The sequence below is a fragment of the Lagopus leucura genome, unplaced genomic scaffold, assembly GCF_019238085.1.
Source record: "Lagopus leucura isolate 7727_CA_CO unplaced genomic scaffold, USGS_WTPT01 35276-1_obj-0_obj, whole genome shotgun sequence".
Classification (NCBI taxonomy): domain Eukaryota; kingdom Metazoa; phylum Chordata; class Aves; order Galliformes; family Phasianidae; genus Lagopus; species Lagopus leucura.
Window position 1 is genome coordinate 3,424 of NW_024964369.1, and position 20,798 is coordinate 24,221.

The 20,798-nt window shown below is 58.2% G+C and overlaps 2 protein-coding genes across 2 annotated transcripts in view; one reads left to right on the forward strand and one right to left on the reverse strand.

Annotated features, from left to right (window-relative positions):
• MAP3K14 (mitogen-activated protein kinase kinase kinase 14) lies at positions 1 to 11,390 on the forward strand. The gene is made up of 15 exons (XM_042892039.1): positions 1 to 354; positions 825 to 894; positions 1,718 to 1,928; positions 2,053 to 2,661; positions 3,086 to 3,223; positions 3,674 to 3,803; positions 4,422 to 4,553; positions 4,922 to 5,026; positions 5,642 to 5,805; positions 6,147 to 6,297; positions 6,867 to 7,211; positions 7,447 to 7,553; positions 8,229 to 8,373; positions 8,894 to 8,994; positions 9,281 to 11,390. Exons 1-15 carry the CDS (start codon positions 102 to 104, stop codon positions 9,443 to 9,445), a joined length of 2,826 nt encoding a protein of 941 aa, XP_042747973.1. The 5' UTR covers positions 1 to 101; the 3' UTR covers positions 9,446 to 11,390.
• FMNL1 (formin like 1) overlaps positions 11,374 to 20,798 on the reverse strand; it is a 20,676-nt gene continuing 11,251 nt past the window's right edge. Inside the window, 21 exon segments of the mRNA XM_042892038.1 lie at positions 11,374 to 12,473; positions 13,178 to 13,301; positions 13,524 to 13,622; positions 13,873 to 13,974; positions 14,094 to 14,257; positions 14,367 to 14,496; positions 14,963 to 15,043; positions 15,136 to 15,204; positions 15,291 to 15,525; positions 15,638 to 15,840; positions 16,382 to 16,503; positions 16,593 to 16,758; positions 16,761 to 16,894; positions 17,130 to 17,349; positions 17,450 to 17,551; positions 17,654 to 17,803; positions 17,918 to 18,028; positions 18,436 to 18,510; positions 18,841 to 18,934; positions 18,999 to 19,075; positions 19,354 to 19,462. Of these exon segments, the coding sequence (XP_042747972.1) occupies positions 12,370 to 12,473; positions 13,178 to 13,301; positions 13,524 to 13,622; positions 13,873 to 13,974; positions 14,094 to 14,257; positions 14,367 to 14,496; positions 14,963 to 15,043; positions 15,136 to 15,204; positions 15,291 to 15,525; positions 15,638 to 15,840; positions 16,382 to 16,503; positions 16,593 to 16,758; positions 16,761 to 16,894; positions 17,130 to 17,349; positions 17,450 to 17,551; positions 17,654 to 17,803; positions 17,918 to 18,028; positions 18,436 to 18,510; positions 18,841 to 18,934; positions 18,999 to 19,075; positions 19,354 to 19,462 (2,671 nt within the window). The 3' untranslated portion in view covers positions 11,374 to 12,369.

Below are 20,798 nucleotides of genomic sequence, written 5' to 3' on the forward strand. Positions count from 1 at the left end.
TCCTGTTTCTGCTGAGCGTGGAGCTGCTTTGCTGGGAAGCGTTATGATGAGTGTTGTGCTTTTATTTTCCCATTCCTCATCAGGGACTGTGAAGCTGTGAAATGGCAGTGATGGGGATTGCGTGCCATGGAGCCCCCGCTCCGCCCGCCAAGCAGCAGCAGGAGCTCAGTGCCACCAAAGGGCTGCACAAGGCCGCAAGCGAGAAGCAAAGCAGCGTCTGCAAAGTCGAGGATTCAAAGAAAGCCATCTTCCATAGCCAGTGGAAAATCCTCAACGACGTCATCACCAAAGGAACAGCAAAAGAAGAAACAGAAGGAGGCTGCGCGTCCATCTCCATTATTGCCCAGGCAGAGTGTGAGTAGCAGGGAGCGCTGCTCCTCATTGAGCAGAAGGGGCGCGGGAGGCGGTGTGCGGTTTCACTCTCCTGGGGAGCCCAGCTGAGATCTATTTGTAATCCCATGTGGGCTGGAGCTGCTGACACATCCCGGGCTCTATTTAGGCAGCTCATGAAACCTCTTAATAATGTGACAGCGTTATTGAATGGCATGGAGTAGCAGAACGGTGTGTGGCTGCTGCACCGCGCTGCGATGGCTGGAAATGCGTCTCACAGTCTTGCTTCTGTTCCTGGCTGCCGGGGGGCATTCTAGAATAATAATAATGATAGAAATGCTGAGAGGTGGTTGGGTGGGGGGCAGCAGGGGGTCAGGCGGTGCTGTGGCTCTGCTGGGTCACCATATGGGTTGGTACGTTGGGAGGGGGCTTCCTCAGTCCACTTCTTACCATCACGCTGGACACGTGCCATGATCCTGTTTTCTTTCACATAGGTGAGAACAGTCAGGAGTTCAGCCCCACTTTGTCAGAGAGATCCTTCATTGCCCACAGCAAGCGTTACAGGTGAGAGGTCCCAGAACACAGAGTGCACTGCTGCACCTTGCCCTGCCCGGGTCACTGCGCTGTCAGTGCTGCCTGCTCTGCTGCTGCAGCTGGGAGCTTTGAAATCACTGAGCTGACCCGAGGAACAGTCTGGTTCTGTTAACAGGGCAGCACTGATGCTTTTGGAACCTCATTACAGCATTCTCTTTGGAAGCTGTGTGAGGCACAGGGTGCTGTGAGGGCCGTTCACAAGAGCAGGAACTGCTGCTTTTCTGGGGAGGGTAAACAAAAGGGGATGAGAGAAGAACCTCTACTTAGTAACAGCATCAGCAACAGGGCTGTGAAGAGAAACAGCTTGAGGGAGGAAAGTGAGGGTCGCTGTGACTCTGCTTCTCTGAAATATTCTGGGCAGGACCCCCTTCTTTTCACCCCACGCCCCTGAAGGCACAGACTGGAGGGCTACGAAGCCCCCCTGAAGTGGGGAGGTGGGATGTAGGGTTGGGTTCTGTTTCGTGGCAGCTGTCAGGCACTGCGTGCTTTGACATTGCCCTCTGCCTCTGGTGTTGTCCTGTAACAACTGAAGCAGAGGGAACTGTTCCTCAGTGCTTTGCCCCCCAAACACTCCTCATTTCTTCCTAATGGCACCACCTGCACTGTTGTGCCGTGACTCCGGAGTTGCAGTTGCTCACAGTGGAGGGAAAGGAGCTGTGCTGCAGTTCCTCGTCCTGCACATCTCAGCAGGCAGAGCTGCTCGGTCTCCTCATCCCTGCCTTTGTTGCTGTTAGCTGAGGCTGTGCTTTCCCCATCCCATCTAAGAGCCCTCCTGTGTGTTGGTTTCCAACAGCCGCTCAGACAGCCTCGACCAGATCCCAAACAATGTGGCCCATGCAACGGAGGGGAGGATGGCTCCCACCTGCTGGAGGGGGAGGCATCGTGGTAGGGCGAAGAAGAAGCGTCACAAGAAACGATCTAAGCTGAAAATACAAACAGTGGCTGCTGGCAGACGGGGCCCCAGAACTCCGGAACAGGAGAGCTGCACTCCGATTCCCGTCCAGGTGAGAATTCATGGGCACTCGTTGCGTTGCTGGGACCCCTGCAAAGCGCTCAGCACTCCTGCTTACGTCTGGGCAGCTGTCCTGAGGCTCCTGCTCAGCTGCTCTGTTCTCTTGTGTTTCCTAGGAGGACGAAACGCACCACAGTGTTCTCTACAGAAACAGCTTTTGGTTATCAGAGCTGAACAAGAGCTTGCTTTATGATCCACCCCCGTTTGAGAAGCCTGAGAAAGTTCTGTCCGCAGGCAAGCTCCATTCAGTGGGCAGCCAGCACAAAACTGACTTGCACAAGCTGATAAGCCCTGTCCAGTGCCTTAATCATGTCTGGAAACTGCACTACCAGGGGGACAACGTCCCTCATCCTGAAACTCTCCGTCCTTTTCCATACAACATCGTGCCCCCCGCCTTCCCACACCTGGACAATCCTATCCATCCCATGAAGCTTAATGCTCTGGAGACGTATTTCCACCGTGATCTCAATTACCCAGACAGTGAGCATCGCTTGTCTGGCCTAAAGTTGGGATACAGCTTCCCCAAGTGCGTCAGCCAGTCCATGAAAAGCAGCTTGGACAAGGTTTCTGTGGAAGAATACTTGGTGGACGCCTTGAAGGGCAGCGTGAGCCTCGGGGAGCCGCAGAACTTGGCCAGCCTTGCCAAGACGTGGAGGGGAGGCAGCCTGGACCCAAAGGAGCAGTTTCAAAAGGCAGATGAGAATGAAGGCGTGCTGCTCACTGAGGTGATTTCCTGTCCTGCACATTCGTGTCGTGGTAGGCACAGTTTCTCTTGGGCTTCAAAAGAGAGAGAACCCATGTCCTTCTGTCACGAGGCTGCCTTTTCCAAGGGGACGTTGGTATGGTTGAACACTTTCAGGTAGAGGGTGTGACTCTGTTTTTTGAAGGGTATGAAGTCCTGGCCTAGTTTGGAGATTCTCACTTGTCCACTCATTTGCCAAACACGTGTGCTTATCTATGGGAAGTATTTCTGAGCACTGGTCCTCCCATTTTGTTTCACCTCAAGGCAGCAACAGAAGAAATTTTGTTCATGGATTTTTAAAGAGAAGTGATGCTATTGTGCTACTTATTGGAAATTGGTGAACTCCACCAACAGCAGCTAAAGTTTCTCTGCTTGCATCATCTTGTTTTGTGGTTCTTCTCCCCCAGAAACTAAAGCCAGTGGATTACGAGTACCGAGAAGAGGTTCACTGGACCAAGTGCCATGGCTCCCTGGGCATTGGCTCTTTTGGAGAAGTGTACAAAGTAGAGGACAAGCAGACAGGATTTCAGTGTGCTGCCAAAAAGGTAATTACATGTGAGGAGGGGGGGCTGTGTGATGCAGGAGGCAGGGCTCTGGAAAGGGACGCATCCTCCTGCTGTGCAGGCTGCAGTGCAGCCACAGCGCGGTGATGACGAGAATCCAAAGTGCTTTGTTTGCACGTAATGCTGGCATGGTTCCATCACCTCTGTGCAACTGCTCCTCAAATGGCTGCAGCAGAAAGCTGAAAAGAGTGTTTGTGTGTGGTGGTGGGGGTTGTATTGAATACAAAAGTGCTGCTTGTGAAAATCCACCTGAAAATGTCCACTCGTTGTGTTGGTCGCAGTGTGATGGCTGCGCCGTGAGGGCAGGCAGGAGGTGAGGCTCAGCCAAGCTTCCTTTAACCATTCCATTTTTTGGCTGGATAGAAACAAACGTCGTTACAGCACACAGAAAAGCGTGACGGGTGTCACCAGATTGTCCCTTTGCTCCTCCAGGTGCAGGTCGAACACTTCCGTGCAGAGGAGTTGACGACGTGCGCGGCGATAACGAGCCCTAAGGTTGTGCCGTTGTACGGCGCCGTGAAGGAGGGACCTTGGGTGACCATCTTCATGAAGCTGATGGAGGGTGAGAAAGGAAAGGCGCAGCACAGTGACACGGGCCTCTCCTCCCTGCCCCGCTCTGCATTATTAATTCTCGGGTGCTCCAGGCCTGTCCTTGTGAGCGTGCTGGGAAGCTGCCTGCTGTCCCTGTGGGTGTGCGGTTGCTGTTGCTGTTTCTGGGCAGCGTTTCCAGCCCAGCCTCACTCCGTTCCAACTGCACGTTCTCACTGAAACACAGAGCTGCTCCTTTCTGGTTTTGGTGCTGTGTTTATTTGTGTGTGTTGCCTGATGTCCGAGAGCTCTGGATAGACAAACCTGGGTGCTCCTCTGTTACCCAAGGCTCCTCCTGCAGCCAGGCTGCTGGCAAGCGCAGCCCGGGGACCTGCAGCATGAGTCTGATCGCACAGTGGCTGCTTTCAGAGCAGAAGAACACTGTGAAATGGATGCAAAGCGATGGCCTTTGTGGAAGGCACCGGTGTCCTTGTGCTGTAAGACCTCTGGGAACAAACAAAGGCAATGGATCCGGTGGGGAAGATGAGGGCTGTCAGAGCCGGCAGTTCTTTCTCCTTTCCCTGTCACAGTGCTGATGATTCTGTTGAACTCTCCTCAGCTGAATGAACACAGACTCTGTGTTCCCTTCCAGGCGGATCGCTGGGGCAGCTAATTAAGCAGAGCGGCTGCCTGCCCGAGGACAGAGCCCTCAGTTACCTGGGGCAGGCACTGGAAGGTCTGGAGTACCTCCATGCTCAGAACATTCTCCATGGAGATGTGAAAGGTAGGAGGCTGCTGATGGGGTCGTGGCCTTCCTTCTTACCAGGAGCCCACAGCTGGGGATTACTGAGTGACAAAAGGACGTTGGATGAGATCTTCAGCTCTGCCTTGGGGATTGGAGCTTGGCTTGGTCCAAAGCAGTTGGGCGTATCAATAGGATTTGTCACCCCTTCCTTTCTGGTGTCCGGGTATGGGATGGGCGGCTCTGACACACGGCCAGGACGGCTCTGGTGATGTACAGTGAGGCTCCGTAGGAGTAACAGACCTTAATGTGGACTTGTTAATAAAGTAGCTCTGTGGGTTTTGGGCTGTGTTTCCCTCTGGGTGACCCCATGAAAGGGCAGTGATGAATTCAGCACCTCTTGTTGGCAGCGGAAAACGTGCTTTTGTCTGATGATGGGAGCAGAGCTCTGCTGTGTGATTTTGGCCACTCTGCTCACCTCCATCCCGACGGCCTGGGGAAGTGCTTGGTCACAGGTAAGGCTTCTCTGCTTATTGTACAGAATTGCTCTACTGACTCTTTCAGAACCTTTACATATGGATAATTTTCAAGCTACCGTATTTTCCAGACGTAACTTTCTCATAGGTTTATTAATTCTACTGTGACGTGTGCTACCGGCAGCTGAAATGACTGCAGGTTTGGAAGCTGGTCCTTCTCTTCCAGTCTGGAGGGGTGTTGTGTATTTCATGCTACATTCAGTGCTTCTTCCCTGTGAGAAAGCATGTCCAAACTTTAATATCTAACTGGGTGCTCCTGTAGCCTCATTAAATAGCTGGGGCAGAATCCCAACCTCCACCAAAGGCAGAATTCCTCCCTGATTTCTGGGCAGTGGAATGGTGAAAGAAGAGGACGTGTTTCCTAATGCTGTGTTCACCAACGGAGGGTTATGGTTCCCCTCCCATGTGCCCTGGGAAAGGCAAATTAATACGTTTCCTGATGGGTGAAGCCTGTGGGGCGTGGAGCTTTGGGTGCTGCTGTGGGGTGAAGCTGACTCCTCTCTCACTTAACTGAAGAGCCAGGGAGGCTGCTCCATCGTCCCAGCGGTGGGACAGCCGTTGGCACACAGTGAGCTCTCATTTCGATGCTGCTAGGGAACTACGTGCCGGGCACAGAGACACACATGGCTCCAGAGGTGGTCCTGGGGAAGCGCTGCGACTCCAAGGTGGACGTGTGGAGCAGCTGCTGCATGATGCTGCACATGCTGAACGGCTGCCACCCCTGGACGCAGTATTACAATCATCCCCTTTGTCTGAAGGTAAGCCACTCCGATCTCCAGCGAAAGGCACTTCAGCCTGGAGCAGCGTAGCCACACAACAGTGCTGCCAGGAGGTCTCTGAGATGACGGCAGCCGTGCTGCACAGTGGGCATTTCTCACTGCTGCACGCTGCTGTGTTACATGGACTGGGGCTGTTTCTTTCCTATGGTGCTCGTGGCTCGGGTGTGACCGACTGCTCAGCTGTAGGCAAATTACGGCTCAGGTCGCTGGTGTAATGCTGTCGTTACAGTTGGGAGCACTTTCAGGATGGGAAGAACCTTTTTTGCAATCAAATGAAGCCTCTCTGGTTTAACCTCTTTCGCTTCCTGTTTGCTGTGCAGATCGCAAAGGAGCCGCCGCCTCTGAGGGAAATTCCACCTTCCTGCAACCCCCTCACTGCTGAGATCATTAAAATGGGCCTGGAGAAGGAGCCCGTGCAGAGGGCGTCTGCGTCAGAGCTGAGGACCAAGGCCAGCACTGCGCTGCAAGAAGGTAGCAGCCTGCCACCCCTCCAGCTCCTCCCTGCTGGCACAGTGGCACTCAGCGCCCTGTCACCGTTCCTCTGGGCAGTGGTGGTGCTTTTTGCACTGCGTTCTGCTTTCTGCTCAGTCTATCGCTTGGCTTCAGCGCTGAGGTGCACTTTGGGTTGAGAGCTCTTCCCTGCATTGAAAGAGATTGATTTTACCCCAAAGGGACCCCAAGTACGCTGTGATTTCCTATGTGCTGTCACACTTTTCCTTGTCTGCATGAAGCAGACGATGCTGTGCTTCACACACGCTTGTGAAGTGTTCAGTGTCTGCTGCCTGGAGCCTGCTGTGCAGCAAAGCTGGGAACAGAGCTGCAGCATCCTCGGCTGTAACTCGTGCTTGTGGCCCCCTCCCTTCCCTCTGAGACAACCCATAATTTCTATCAGTCCTGCCTGCTGCTGTGCACCAAGAGTCTGTGGGCTTCATCTGGTTTTGTCTTCTGAAAAATCTGGGCATTTTGCAACAAGAGACAATTCAGTGACAGGAAGCCTTTGCCTCTCTAGGACAACGTTTGTGTGTTCTCTGTTTTTGTAGTGGGAGGTGTGAGAAGCCCCTGGAAAGGCGAATACAGAGCGCCCAGGCGTTTGGCACTGCACAAAGAGAACAGCCCCCAGACGTCCCTGCCCCCCACAGCGAGCCCCACTTCGGCCGCTCCTGACCCAGAACTGGCAGCCCGAGGCTGCAGTGCCAGCCCTGTGCCACCACCAGCCCTGGAGCGAGCGAGGCAGGGCGAGGGAACGCGCTGGAATGAGAGCAGGGATCTGTCCAGGACCTGGGATCCTCCTCCTCTCTCCTTCGCTCCCCTCCCCTTAAAGAGCTGCAGCCATACAGAGAGAGCAAGCACCATTTCTGAGCAAGAGCTCCAGCAGCTGGAAATAGGTACGGAGCGTGCAGCGGGTGCTCAGCTCAGCTGCCTGTCCTGGCTCGGTTCTCATGGCAGCAGCGATAGCTGCCGCGTGCAGAGGAGCTGTGTTGGGTGCTCCACAAACACAGGTGTTAGTGTTTGCTCTGCAGTGCTGAAGACGCTTTGGGGATTAATTGTAGTGTCTGGGATTGGAGCAGGAAGGAGTGAAAAGAATCACTGGAAATGTTTTCTTTTCCTGTCTGCTTGCAGAGCTGTTTCTGAACAGCCTTTCTCAGCCATACTCACTGGAAGAGCAGGAACAAATGCTTTCGTGTCTGAGCATTGACAGCCCGTTTGTGTCAGACGCCAGTGAGAAGGTGAGCAGCGATGGGGGTTAGGCTCTGCTAACCTGCACCCAGCGGTGCTACAATCTACTTAACGCCAAGCTTCATTAGTTTGGTTTGCTTTAACCCTGCTGCGTGCAGGGTAGGGAATACCAGTAGAAAAAACCACCTGAGTGAGCCTTATTGAGCCAGGGATGGGTGTGATTTGACTGCATGCCCTTCGATCGTCATTTCCAAAGCCAAGCAGTGCGCTGTGGGGCACAGCTCTGTGCTTCTCTGTTTCCTTTGCACAACACCAACCCCCAGCAGCTGCCCTGGTGCTTACCAACACGCTGCTGTTGTCACACTGACCTCCCCTGACTCAGACAACGCAGGCTCTTCTAAGCAGCGCAGCTGCTGCTTTTCCTGTGCGTTATCTCTTAATGAAATTAGATTTATCTGATGCTTTATTGTGCTGTGGGTGTGGTGAAAACCCCTTTTTTTTCCCATCCAACTCTTCAGCCGAACAGTTTGACTATTGCAAACAGCTGTTTATATCCGCACAGCGCTGCTGTCGGTCCTTCCTGGCTGGTGGGTGAGTGCTGAGTAACTCAAGGCGCACCCTGACGGATTTCTGCCTTGTTTCCCCTGGGGCTGTTCCCTGCTTGCTGTCCCACAGGAGCTCCATTTCACTGAGAGTCTCTGATGGCCTCATGCTTCCTCCTGCAGAACTCCATGAAGGCCTCCCTCAGCCTGCGGGACACCATGAGCTCCGGCATCCATTCCTGGAACAGCCAGACAGACGGACAGAGCTTCAGCTGGAACAACGTGCTGAGCCGCGGCCGCCACACGGACACCCCCAGCTGCTTCAATGGTGAGCCCCCCTTCCTGAAGTCAGCAAGCAGGCACATACACACAGCTTCCTCGCTGCCCGGCGTTGTCCTGGGCCCTCCTCAGCCCTCAGCTGCTGTGTTACCAGGGTCAGGGCTGCCACGGGGCCACGTCTGCTCCCTGCAGGTGGGTGGGGGGCACTCGACTCTGTGTAGCCAACTGAAGGCCACAGATGCTCCCGGACCCACCGAGACTGATTCAGCTTTACACCTCATGCATCTGCTGTGTGCAGAGTAGGTGCTGCACAACCATTCATTTCTACAGAGCAATCCACGCTGTGCAAATCAGCATGTCTTCAGCTGCTTTCTCGCTAGGCCCAGCTCTGCTCTGTGAGTCACCTTTGTCTCCAGCCATCCTTTGTGCCAGGACCTACCTGAACAAAATTCCTGATGACAGAAGGAAGCACCTTCGATGGCTGTGCCTCGTTAGTCAGTGCTTCTGCGTGGGACTGTGAAGCTGCTGTGCCCACAGCTGGAGCTGAGGACTTTTCTTGTGTCTTTCAGGAGTGAAAATCCAGATCCAGTTGCTAAGTGGAGAAAATTTACACATCAGGGATTTCCACAGGACAAAGGTGGGAGACATTGCCACTGGGATAAGCAGCCAGGTGAGGCACAGGGCCAGGGCTATTGCAGTCTTTTGTTCAAGCCATTTCTTCTATCCTGCAGCCTCCTAATGCCTTAAAACAGTGAACCAGGGACCTAACGATGCACTTAGTAAAGTAATTTCAGTGCTTGTTGATAGGAAAAGGTATTTTCTGAATGACAACCACTGCGTGCATCGCAGTCGAGCTCCGTCTTTAACAGCACCTCCCTGCTGCAGCGTTCCTGGGGCTGTGATGCTTTGCTAAGGGATGTGATGTGCTGCTCAGCTCTGTTTGCTCTGCTCCACAGATACCCGTCCCCGCCTTCAGCCTGGTGACAAAGGAAGGCCGCCCCATTCACTACGACATGGAAGTCCCCGACTCGGGGATTGAGCTGCAGTGCACCCTGGCCCCGGATTGCAGCGTCAGCTGGGCGTGGAGAGTCAAACACGGTCAGCTGGAGAACAGGCCGTGAGGCCGCTCCTTTCGGGAGGTTTTTACCTTGTGAAATGTGGAATTGCAAAAGCTTCCGAGCACCCCTGCCATGGAGCACCGCGCGCTGGAGGCTGGTGCTGAAGTAGGATAGCAGCTCAGCACGGTGCTCTCACCTCGCTGCTGTTCCAGCCCTGTTCAGGACATGTCCTGAAGCGTAGATGTTCCCCAGAACAGTGGGCAGTGCTTGTTTTGGGTGTGCTAGATTGAGCTTGAGAATGGGAGATGAAGATTCCTGCTCTTCAGAGGAATGCGAGTGTCCTTTTCAGGAGAACGTGGAGACTGGATGGGAGCTCCTATTGCTCAGCCGAGGGAAGCCGGTGTTCCCGGGCTGGAAGGAGGCTGAGCGTCTTCAGAGCTGCTGTCAGCGCCCAGGGGAGCAGGCTGGTGTCCTCCGGGCTGGAGGAAGGCCAGAACGTGGCTGCAGGCTGTGGTGGCGGCACCTCTGCCCGAGCCTTTCACACGGGGAAGACACAGCAGTAACTGCCTGGGTTCTGGGTTTCACCTTCCACAGACGTTTCCTTTCTGAATCACAAAAGAGCTTTGTTTCCAGAAAGAGATTTGCTTGCAGCTCTCATCTTCATATCTCCTCCTGCCATAGGAGCTGGGGCCGGAGGAGCAGAGCTCCACTGCCCCCACAGCTCCCTTGCAGGTGATGGGGCAGAGGATGTCAGCTCAGACAAACTGCATTCTGCCACCAGATTCCATCTCCTCTCTCAGTCCCACATTCAGTCGTGGATTCAGCCCCTCCTCACCCGCTCAGCGAGGCATGGACTGGGCCAGCAGATGGGCGCTTTGTGCCTTAATTTCTGGTGAACTTTTTTACTGATCTGTGCATTTCTTTTTTGTAGTATATTGAAACTGCGTGTGCTGAATTTGGGTGGGCAGGTGCTGCTCTCCCTTTGGTAACAGGTGGGCCCAATCCAAGCTGTCTGGGAGACACAGCGAGGTGGGGCCATTGAAGGGAAATTCACTTAAAACAGCCCAAAAAAGTTCAGCTCTGGACCTTTGCTTTGAGGAGCAGTGCCCTGTAGCTGCTCTCCTTGGCTCCCACCACACGTGGCAGTGTTGTCCTTAACCAGAACCGTACAGCTGTGATGCAGTAGGGAAGTGGAACTCTTGAAGAAAACTTAAACCCGTCCCCTCCGTGGGTATCTTTTAGCACTTTTCTGTTCTGAAGCACTTACTAAATCCGCTGTCTGAAACGGGCTCCCAGCTGGAGGAAGCGTCCCACTAAAACATGATGCATTTCTGAGCGCAGACTGCAGGGCTTTGCACTTCACCTTCAGCATTAATGCTGCTCTGAGGGCTGCGGGTGCACAGCAGTCTGGTGTGAAGCTGGGATGGGGGGTTTGTGGGCATCCTCCAGTCCCCACACAGCATCGCCACCCCTCCGTCCTGCTCCTTTCCCCCAAACCCTGCGCAGTTCTGCAGCAGCCCCTGGCACAAAGCTGTGGTGCTTTCCTACTGTGCCCACGCAGGGGCTGATCCATGCGGCTTTAAGGCTGTGCTGCCTGCCCTGTGGGCTCTCTTCTCTCCTGCTGCCAGCCCGCCTTCCTGTTGCTGTGGTTCGTTTTGCTGCAGCAGGCTGAAAAATGCCACTTCCAGGATGGCCGCACGGTGCTGACACTCAGGGAAGGTTTTTGTTATCCATGCTAACGTCTGCTTGAAGCCGTGCATGAGAACATGGTCAGGCTGTAGGCCCGAGCTCAGCCCAGCGGAGCAGCAGCACACAATGCTTTTGTCACATCAATCCTTCCTGCAGCCCTTGGAAAAGCCTCAGCTTTGGCACAGCGGCGCAGGGCTGAGGGCAGTGCTGGTTCTACTGCGTGTGTGACACTTTATCAAGCTGCTGTTTCTGGAAACCAACGTTTCACCTGCAGCTTCATGGGGGAAAAAAAATAAAAGCCAGGGATGAAGAAAAGAAAGGCAGACTACTGGTTTTCATTGGTGTGCTGTCCCAGAGAGCGAGGAGAGGGCGCTGCGGCCGGGTTGCGTGACTGCGCTCCCAGCACACAGCTCAGCCCGTCCCGCAGACACCGCTTCACCCTCGGGGTCGGTTTATTACCAGTTCTGCTTTAACAGGCCCTCGGTATATAAAAATAATAATGTATACAAATGAGCAGTTAATGTTTTACATTCTGGCTTAAAGGCATTTATAAGTTACACATTCATTTCCCATCCCTCCCTCGGAGCGGTGCATGGCACTGAGCAGCGTAGTTACAGCGGGGAGCTGCGCTGCCTGTGGCTTTCCTGGGGGGCCAGGATGTGGGCAGCGACCGTGGGGAAGGGAGCGGGGGGCAGCTGAGCAGTGTGGGGCACGGCTGTGAGCAGCAGCAGCAGGGCTGGGAGCCGCGGGCCAGCGCTGCTCACCCATTGGGAACCCACGGCAGCGCCAGGCCCTGCTCCCTCAGCACAGAGATGTTCAGGAAGACGTAGAAAGTGAGTGTAAAATAGCACCCCTGCCAGCTCCTGGGGCTCGCGCCCAGGGTGGGATGTTTGCAGCAGCTCCGTGCTGGAGAGGCGCAGCCTGCGCCCGCCCGGCTCTGCGGTGGAGGAGAACGTGGTGTCAAAGGGCTCCACAGGGATGAAAGGGGCACCGGCAGCGCTGCAGCCCCGTCTGGCAGCCCTCCTCCTCCTCTCCAGGAGCAGGAGGTCAAAGGCACCAGCAGGCTGAAGGGGCACAGCGGTGCAGGGCTGCCCCCGAGGCCTGGAGTGCAACAAAGCAGCTCTGGGCAGGGGCTCCCGTCGCTCCCCGCTCTGCCCACTGGAGAAGAGCTCAGCAGCATCACTAAGCAAGCGCCGGGGCAGCCCCGGTCGACCCAAAGGTGTGCGGGGCAGTGGGGCAGCCGGCACTGAGCGTGGGCACCGCTCCGCACCCCGTGCCATCCCAGGTCCCGGTTCCCCTCACAGCGAGATGTCTGGCGTGGCCTGCAGGCTCTGCCCCGCCGCCCGCTTCTTGGCGCTGCCGCGGCCCTTGTCTGCACGCCGGTACGGGTTGTTCCGCAGATCTGCAGCGGGAGAAAGCACAGAGTGGCAGTGAGCAGCAGCCTGCCACGTCCTGCCTGCCCCAGCGGTACCCACAGCTGCGGGATGGAACCTTCCCTCACCCCCTGGCTACGAGGTGGAAGCACAACCGGCAGCACACAGGCGGAAGGAGCCGGGATCCAGCTGTGTGCGCCCCACTCCCAGCCCTGCCTGCACCCAGCGCTGGAGATCTGCCATGCTGCAGCCCCCACCTGCGCCCCCCGCCCCGTTACCTACGGGCAGCCACTACAGGGGACTCTCCTCGCTGAAGCTCACATCGCAGAAGAGCCGGGACGAGCGCTTGCCCGTCCGGGCCGTGAAAGGAACAGTTTTCAGAGCTGAGCACAGCAATCCAGAGACAGCAAGGAGGAAGGAGGAAAGGAAGAAGGAGCAGAAGAGGAGGAAGAGCCGTGAGACAGGGCAGAGAGGTTGGCAGCCTCGCTGCGTGCGACAGGAAGGTGCTGAAGGTGGGCCTGGGCTCTGCACAGCACTCGGGGCTCTCCGCTCCTTGCTGACACCCCCATATCCCCGAGGCTGTCCTTGCTGTGCCACAGACTGCAGAGCTGGGGGCCAGGCCCAGAACACCACTGTGTGATGAGCCGTGGCCCACCCGCTGTCCTGCCCTCGGGGGCCCTGTGCCGGCATGGCCTGAGCCCCGGGCGTGCAGGGGGGATGCCCAGCCGCTCACCTGAAATAATGTCCTCGATGGCCCCGTCTTTGCCTTCATAAATGAGCGGCTCCTTCACCATCTGCTTCTTCTTCAGCTCAGCAATCATGTCCATCTGCTGCCGCTTGGCTTTCTGGAATGGTGACTGCAGAGGGGGCAGCAGAGTGAGCAGTGCATCCCGTGCTGCCCATCTCCCCCAGCCCAGCTGGAAGAAGCCTTTTGCTCTCTCCCAGAGGCAGTGTGCTCTGGGTGCAGTGAGGCCGCCCCACGAGGGCACAGACAGATCCGGGCTGCTGCCTCCTGACTGTGGCTGAGTGGGGTTTGCTGGGGCGGCGACGCTGCGGAGCACTGTCCCAGCACCAGGTACCTTCAGGTTGAGCTGCTCCTCACTGCCGGGGCGGCCGGACTCTGCCTCCTTGGCCGCAGCCTCTTGTTTCTTCCACAGCTCGATGTCCTGCTCTGCTTTCTGAGGATAGGCACAGGGAGGGCCCGCTGAGCTGGGGGCTGCTGCAGGGCTGGGGGAGCACAGTGCCCTCCTCCCCCTCCTTGGAGGTCCCCAGCAGCCCAGCCTGGCACCTTCAGGGAGCCGGGATCTGCAGCTGCCCCAAAGGATGACTCTGAGTGCTGGGGTTCATATGACCAGCGAGCCCCTGGCCTCACTTGTGGCTTTGTCCCCTCCCAACCCCCAGGAACAGGACATCCCCATTCCCTCTTACCTTGTAGGCTCTGATGAAGCGCATGAACATGGGGAAGAATGTAGTGGGGGGACTGGTCTTGGGGTTCTCCCCAAAGTATTCCACGGCCGACTCATAGGCCTCCTGTGAGCAGAGGCAGAGATATGGGGGCTGGGGGCTGGCAGCAGCCCTCCAGGGGGCACAGGCATGAGCAGAGAGCGCCCCATGGCATCCCCACACAAGACTGGGGGCCCAACACCCACCTTGGCAGTTTTGCTGTCGGCCTGCAGCTTCTCCATCAGCTCCGTGTTGGCCTTGAGGAACTCCTTGAGCACGAGGCTGTCATCCTGCCGCATGAACTCCTTGCGGGTGAGCTCCATGCCCTGCTGCAGGCTCCGCACGTCCTGCAACACGCCGTCCAGGGACACTGCGGGGAGGGCGGTCAGCAACCAGCTCCAGGGTCAGGGCGGGCTCAGATGGTCCCCAGGTGGGGGCTGCACCCCCATGGCCCCCATCCCCATGCCCACAGGTGCTACCTGTGCCCGCCTTGTCAAGAAAATGCAGCTCGGTGTGGAAGCCGGTCAGCTCTGGGTACTTCTCTGTGATCACCCGCACCAGGTAATGCAGCAGTGTCTGCTTACGGTCTGTTGATTTCATCTCCAGCAGCTGGGAGATAGCAGTGTTAGCCCTGTCCTGCATCCCACTGCCCAATGCTCCCTGCTCAGGGTAGCCCTCATTGCTCACAGCTGGTTCCCATGTCCTTCTGTGCACACACACCCTTCCATCTCCACACCTGTTCATTGTGCCCCTCCATCCCCACAGCTGCTCTCTATATCCCTCCAAACCCCATGGTTAGTTCTCACACTCCTCCAAACCCCACAGCCAGTCCCCACCTCCCTCCATCTCCATACCTGCTCCAATGTATCCCTCTGTCCCCCCAGCTAGCTCTGTGTCTCTCCATCCCTACAGCTGCTCCCCAGGCCCTTTATCCCTACAGCTGCTCCCCACACCCTTCCACCCCACGCCTGCTTCCCGTGTCCCCCCCACCCACAGCAGGTCACTGCATCCCTGTTCCCACGGTGCATCCCCATGCAGTGACACTGCCTGCACAGCAGACCCGCACCCAACGTACCGCATCGAGGCTCTGCAGGCGGAAGCCATAGGCTGCCCCACGCTTGCTGCTGTTCATGTAGTTCCCAAAGGCCAGGACGATCTGAGGAGACACCCCAGGCAGGTCGGCATCGCGCCCCAGCAGCCCCCCGTGCCCCAGGGTCCCCCACTGGGGCTGCCCCTCACGCCCCTCACCTCGAGGATGTTGCGCAGCTTGCTGGAGGACTTGAGGGACATGGAGGCGGCGATGATGGCGTTGAGTTGCTGTGGGTGGAAGGGAAGCACGTGAGTCTCACCAAAGGATGCCGCCCCCTCGCAGCCCCCCCAGTGCCGCCCGCGGCCCCACACACCGGCATGAGCAGCTGGGCTGTGTCGCTGAAGTTGCCCAGGAAGATCATGACGTTCATGCGCTCGGCCAGGCGCGGGATCTTGCTGAAGCGGATCATGAACTGGTCCTCCTCCGAGAGCTCCTCCGCAGGCTGCTGCTCCCGCTCAAACTTCCCGATGAGCATCCGCTCGTACTCAGTGGGCAGGAAGCGCAGCAGCAGCTCCAGAAAATCGAGGCTCAGCGCCTGCTGGTCGTACCTGCAGCACAACGGGCTGCACCCCACCACCGCCACCACCCCGAAGCGCAGCCCACCCCGCGCCACCCCAAGCACTCAGTGTGACCTCACCCCGCTGAGGAGGGGACACTCACGTCTCAATGGCCGTGCAGATGTCCTGGATGCTGCGGCCGCCTTTGCGGAGTGTGATGGCCAGGTTCTTGGCCCTGTTGGACTCCATGAGCGTGACCTTGCTGGGAGCTTTCTGTGTGGCCTTCACCTTTAGGGCGCTGATGTCCAGGCCGGGGCCTTGCGCTTTGGTCTTGAACTGCTCCTCAAAATCACTCATGTCCAACTCCTGCGGGGACACGGGGCTGAGGGCACTGGTGGGGCTGTGGTGGGACACAGGGGATGGGGCTGCGGCCAGAGGACTGCAACAGGATAAGTGGGACAGGGAAAAGGAAGAGGATGGAGGGAGGGGATGAGGAGGTGGAGAGGGGATGAGGACAGGACAGGGATAGGACAAGAGGACAGGGAGAGACAAGAGAATAATGAGGGGGTAAGGGAACAAAGTGAGGGGAGTGGGATAAAGGCAAAGGATGAAGATGAGGAAGAAGATGTAGGCAGAATGAGATGGAGCGAGGAGACAAGGAGGGGCAACAGGAAGACGACAGCGCAGGCCCCATGTTGCTTCCTTCTGTCATGCTGACCTCCATCTCCTCCGAGGCTGCAGCCCCGTGAGGCAGTGACACAGATGGGTGCCACGTGGGCGCAAGTTCAAAGCCAGCACGGCCGCAATGCAGGTGCACGGGGTAATGTCAGTGCAGCTGCAGCAAGGACTGGGGTGCCAGCCATGCTGAGCCCCCTCCTCCCAACCCCTCCTGCCCACATGGCCTCACCTGCAGCACTTTCTCATCGTTGAGCTCGGTGAAGACGGTGCCATCGATCTGGCTCGGTTTCAGTGCAACCCAGTTAAATACAGGCATGCGGAACTTGGTCTGGATCGGCTTCTTCACCTTCACTGCAGGGTGAGAGCAGGGCAGTGTCACTGGGGGGCCAAGCCCACAGCATGCTCACAGAAACATCCCAGCATTCCCAGGACCAACTCACCTGAACCGTTGGCAGTGGGGGGGGCACCTGGCCCAGCATGGGGCTGCCCACCGAGCGGTGGGGGTGGTGGTGGCGGTGGCACAGGGCCCTCCGGGCCCCCAGGGAGCGGTGGGGGTGGTGGGGGTACCTGGGCACCTGGCAGTGGAGGGGCTGGGGGGGGGGCCGCTGCCCGGTGGGCAGTGGGGGGCCAGGGGCCCCGGGGGCCCCAGCCCCCCCCCCCGCCCGCGGGGGGGGGGGTGGCGGTGAGGGTGGTGGTGGGGCAGCGTGTGCTGGGGCAGGAGATGGAGCTGGAGCCGGAGTATCTGCAAACAGAAAGAAGTGGGTGAGTCGACGCTACAGCAGGGCACGGGGCCACTGCCAAGATCCACTGCCACCGGGTGATCCCGCATCCCTGGGCACATCCCCGCACCCCCCACCTCAGTGACCTTTGCTGCGTCCCAAATACGCTGCTACTCCTCCTCCGTGACACCCGTCCCAAACATGAAAGGGACATCGGGGACACGGCAGGCAGCCACCATTTCCCTGCACCCGTAGTACCTGTGCTGGTGGCGGTGGCCTCTCCGGTTACCACGGGGGCTGCTGTAGTTTCTATGACGACGGGGACAATTTCGATGGCGACGTCTCCATCGGGCCCACGCAGGATCTGCACTAACCCCTTCTCCTCCAGCTCTGCCAGCCGTCGCTCCAGTGCCAGCCGGTAGCACTCCTGTGGCTGCGGGGTCGGCGGGCTGGGCGGCCGCGGCGGGCTGAGCTGCTCCTGCAGCGGGGACAAAACCCAGCGTGTCACCAATGTCCCCCTCGCATCCCAAACGAGGCTCCCCGTGCACGGCAGCACCGCAGCACCCACGGGCGCTCACCCGCAGCGCCTCCAGCTCTCGCCGCGCCTGGCTCAGCTGCTTCTCCAGCTCCGCTATCTTGGCCATGGAGTCGTTCTCCACATCCTGCAGCTTCTCCGTCAGCTGTGTGGGATGAGGGATGAGGCACCGTCGCTCAGCCGCGGCCGCCACCCGCCCCAAGCGGGGTTTGCGTCAGCAGCTCCGGCCCCCGCGCCCACGTCCCACCTGGCTGACGTGCTCCTCCAGCTCCTCCATGTGCTCCAGCACAGCCGTCTTGGTCTCTGAGTCCTCCAGCATGGCCCCCACATCAAAGACGTTGTCCAGGTAGGCTTGGATCTGTACCTGCAGCTTGTCGCTCTCGGTGAGACGCAGGCTCTGCCGTGGGATGGCCGGTGTTACCGTCATGGCCGGTGACAATCACAGCGTCCACCCGCTCCCATCCCACCACCAGGATCATGGAGGGTCTTGGGGAAGTGCAGCACCACCCACCTCCAGGTACTGGTCGAGCCCCAGGTGGGTGAACTCATACTGTAGGAATACGCGGAAGTTCATGTTCTCCACCGAGTGCACCACGATGTTGATGAACTGCATGCAGGCGACCTGCAGGATGGGAGCAGGCTCAGCACGGCCCCGGGCACAGCATGGTGGCCCTGGGAACACGGTTCCCTGTGGGCTGCACGGCAGCTTCACTGTCTTGGGGGGCTGGGAAACAGCCAGCTGCTCAGCAGCCCTTGGGGACACAACGGTCTGGGGGCACCGATGTGGCTCAGTGGCCCACAGACAGAGAATGGCATGCTGGCTCCGAGACACAACGCCCTGGGGACAGCACAGCCCCGTCTGACTGTCCTTGGGACCCTGGGGAGGGACCAGCAGCTCTTGGGGACTCAGCACAACGGGGACAGCCCCATATCTGGAGACACGGCCAAGTGGTGGACCATGGGAGCTGCCCCCAAGGCGGGAGGCTGCAGGTCCTCAGGCTGTGGGTGCCCTGCCTTACGAACACTCACCATGAAGTCGATGTTGCTGTCCTCGTTTCGGAAATACTCCATCAGTTTCTCAAAGCGGTTCTTCTCACCGCAGACCTGGAATGGGAGCAGGGGCTGAGGACTGGGAAGGGCAGGGACAGAGTGGGCAACTCTGGGGTGTCAGGGCAGCACGTGCCACTGGCAAGGCCTCTCCAGCCCTGCTGGGTGCTGCTCAGTGCCATGGTCCAGCTGGGACGTGGCCCTGGAGACAAGTGCTGGCATGGGAACATCGTTCCCAACAGTTCAAGTGGCCTCAAATGAGTTAGGAGATGGGAATTTTTAGGATCAAAGGTGTTCCAGTGGGGCAGGACTCTGCTGCACTAAAGGAAACTGAGGCAAAAGCACAGGTGTCATCATGGAGACACTGTATCCCTGCTGGAGACTCACCTCCTTGAAGTTGTCAAAGGCAGCGAGGATAATGTCATGGCCACCTCGGACCAGGCAGACTGCAGCCAGCAGCTCCAGCACGAGTGCCTTTGTCCTGTGGGGACACAGGAATGAACCAGGGCTGTGGGGTGTGTGAGGGGACAGGGGACAGATCCTACCTGGCATTCCTGTTGTTGAGGCTCAGGGTGATCTCGTTGACACAGGCTGGGTGGTTCATCACCAGGCTGAAGCCAGACTGGGGGGAAAAGGATTAAGAATGAGGTCAGGCATCCTCTGGCCCACCCCAAGGACGCCAAGGATCCTGTGACATGTCCCTGCCATGGTCCCACTGTACAGGTGGCTGAGTGAGGACGTTTGAGTGCAAAGACTGGGTGTCCCTATGCCATTAGGGCTTGGGGAGAGAGGACGTGTACTCCTCCTCCTCATCCATCCCAGTGCCCTGAAGAGGGCAGCACAGGGGCCGGAAGATTTTGGAGGACCTCAGGGATCTCTGAGCATGCTGCCAGTGCCCACCTGGTAGTTCATGATGGCACGGAGACACATGATGCAGACATGGACATCATCCTTCTGGTTGACGATGCGAGAATTCCTCAGTGCCTTCCTGCTGTGCGAGGGGTTGAGCCTGCCAGGCAAGAAGGCAGCTGAGCAGGGGGCAGCCGAGGGCAGCTGGGGGGCGCAGCGCAAGCAGGGCAGGGGCAGCACGGGGGTGGGCGGCCAAAGGGATCAGGCAGCGGCCTTGGTGGGCCTGGGCTCACCAGCCAGCAGCAGAAACCCAGAAACCAAGCCAGTTGCATCCCAAAAGGAGGGAGACCCCATGTCTGGCTCAGTGGCCATTCCCATCTGCAAGCCCAAGGGACTCTTGGCACCAGGAGTGGGCCATGGTGGGGCCGAGGTGGCAGGAAGGCCAGGTGCCCTTCGTGCATGGGTGGTCTTGGAGGCTCACCGGGGCGAATAGGAGCTGCCAGGTGACCTGGGGCAACTGTCCCCATCGCTGCCCGGGGCGCTGCAGGGGACGCTGGGGTGGACGTGGTGGAGGAGGGTGTGGATGTGCTGGTTCGAGAGGCAGCAGCTGGAGGCACGTTAGAGCCTGCAGACAGGAAGGAGAAACAGGGCTCCCGCGCGGCCCATGGGGTGGCTGGGGCACAGAGCTGGGGGCCAGGGGAACACAGGTGAGGGGCAAGCAGGGTGGCTGCTGCCGCTCGCAGAGGCTGGCATCAAGCACCGAAGTGCTGCCGTTCTAAGCCTGTGACCAGGCTGAGGCATGGTGAGTGACAAAGGGCTGGGACCCTGCGGGTGCCACATCCGAGCCATCGCTCCTGACCTGTCCCTGGGGTTGGGGACACATCGGCTCCTCCGGAGGTGCTGGCAGGTGGCGAGAGGCCCTGCGGTCCTCAGGGAGCCCCCAGCCACGCTATGACAGCTGTCTCCCTTCCCAGGACGGCCACAGCTGGGTGTCCCCTCAGACCGCCCTGACTACTGGGGACGACTGCAGGGATTGTCCCCACACCAGAGCCAGCAGTGAGTCAGGGGGGTCTGCACAGCCCCACTGTGGCATCTGCCACACCAGCACCCTGGCCCCGTCACCTACCGTGAGCACATCCCCCGGCAGCGTGCAAGAGAAGAGCGGGGTTAGAAGAGGGCTGCAGGGTTAGCAAGCGAGAGCTGCCAGCCGGCTGGGCCCGCTCAGAGGGCGCAGGCCTGGTCACGTTCAAACCCTCGCTGCTTTTAAACCCTCCCATGCCCGATGAAGCAGTGGGTTGGGGATTTGCTTCCCCAGATCTCAAGCAGCTCTGATTTTGCTCATTCACAGATCACCCCACTCCTGCTTTTGGCCAGGGCATCCCACAGCAGGGAGCTATGCTGAGAATGGATCCAATCGTGCTTCTGCCCTGCCTCCTAGCAGGGTTTATCCACTGCTGGGAGCACACGTGACTTTGTCCCTCCTCAGTCCCCCACGC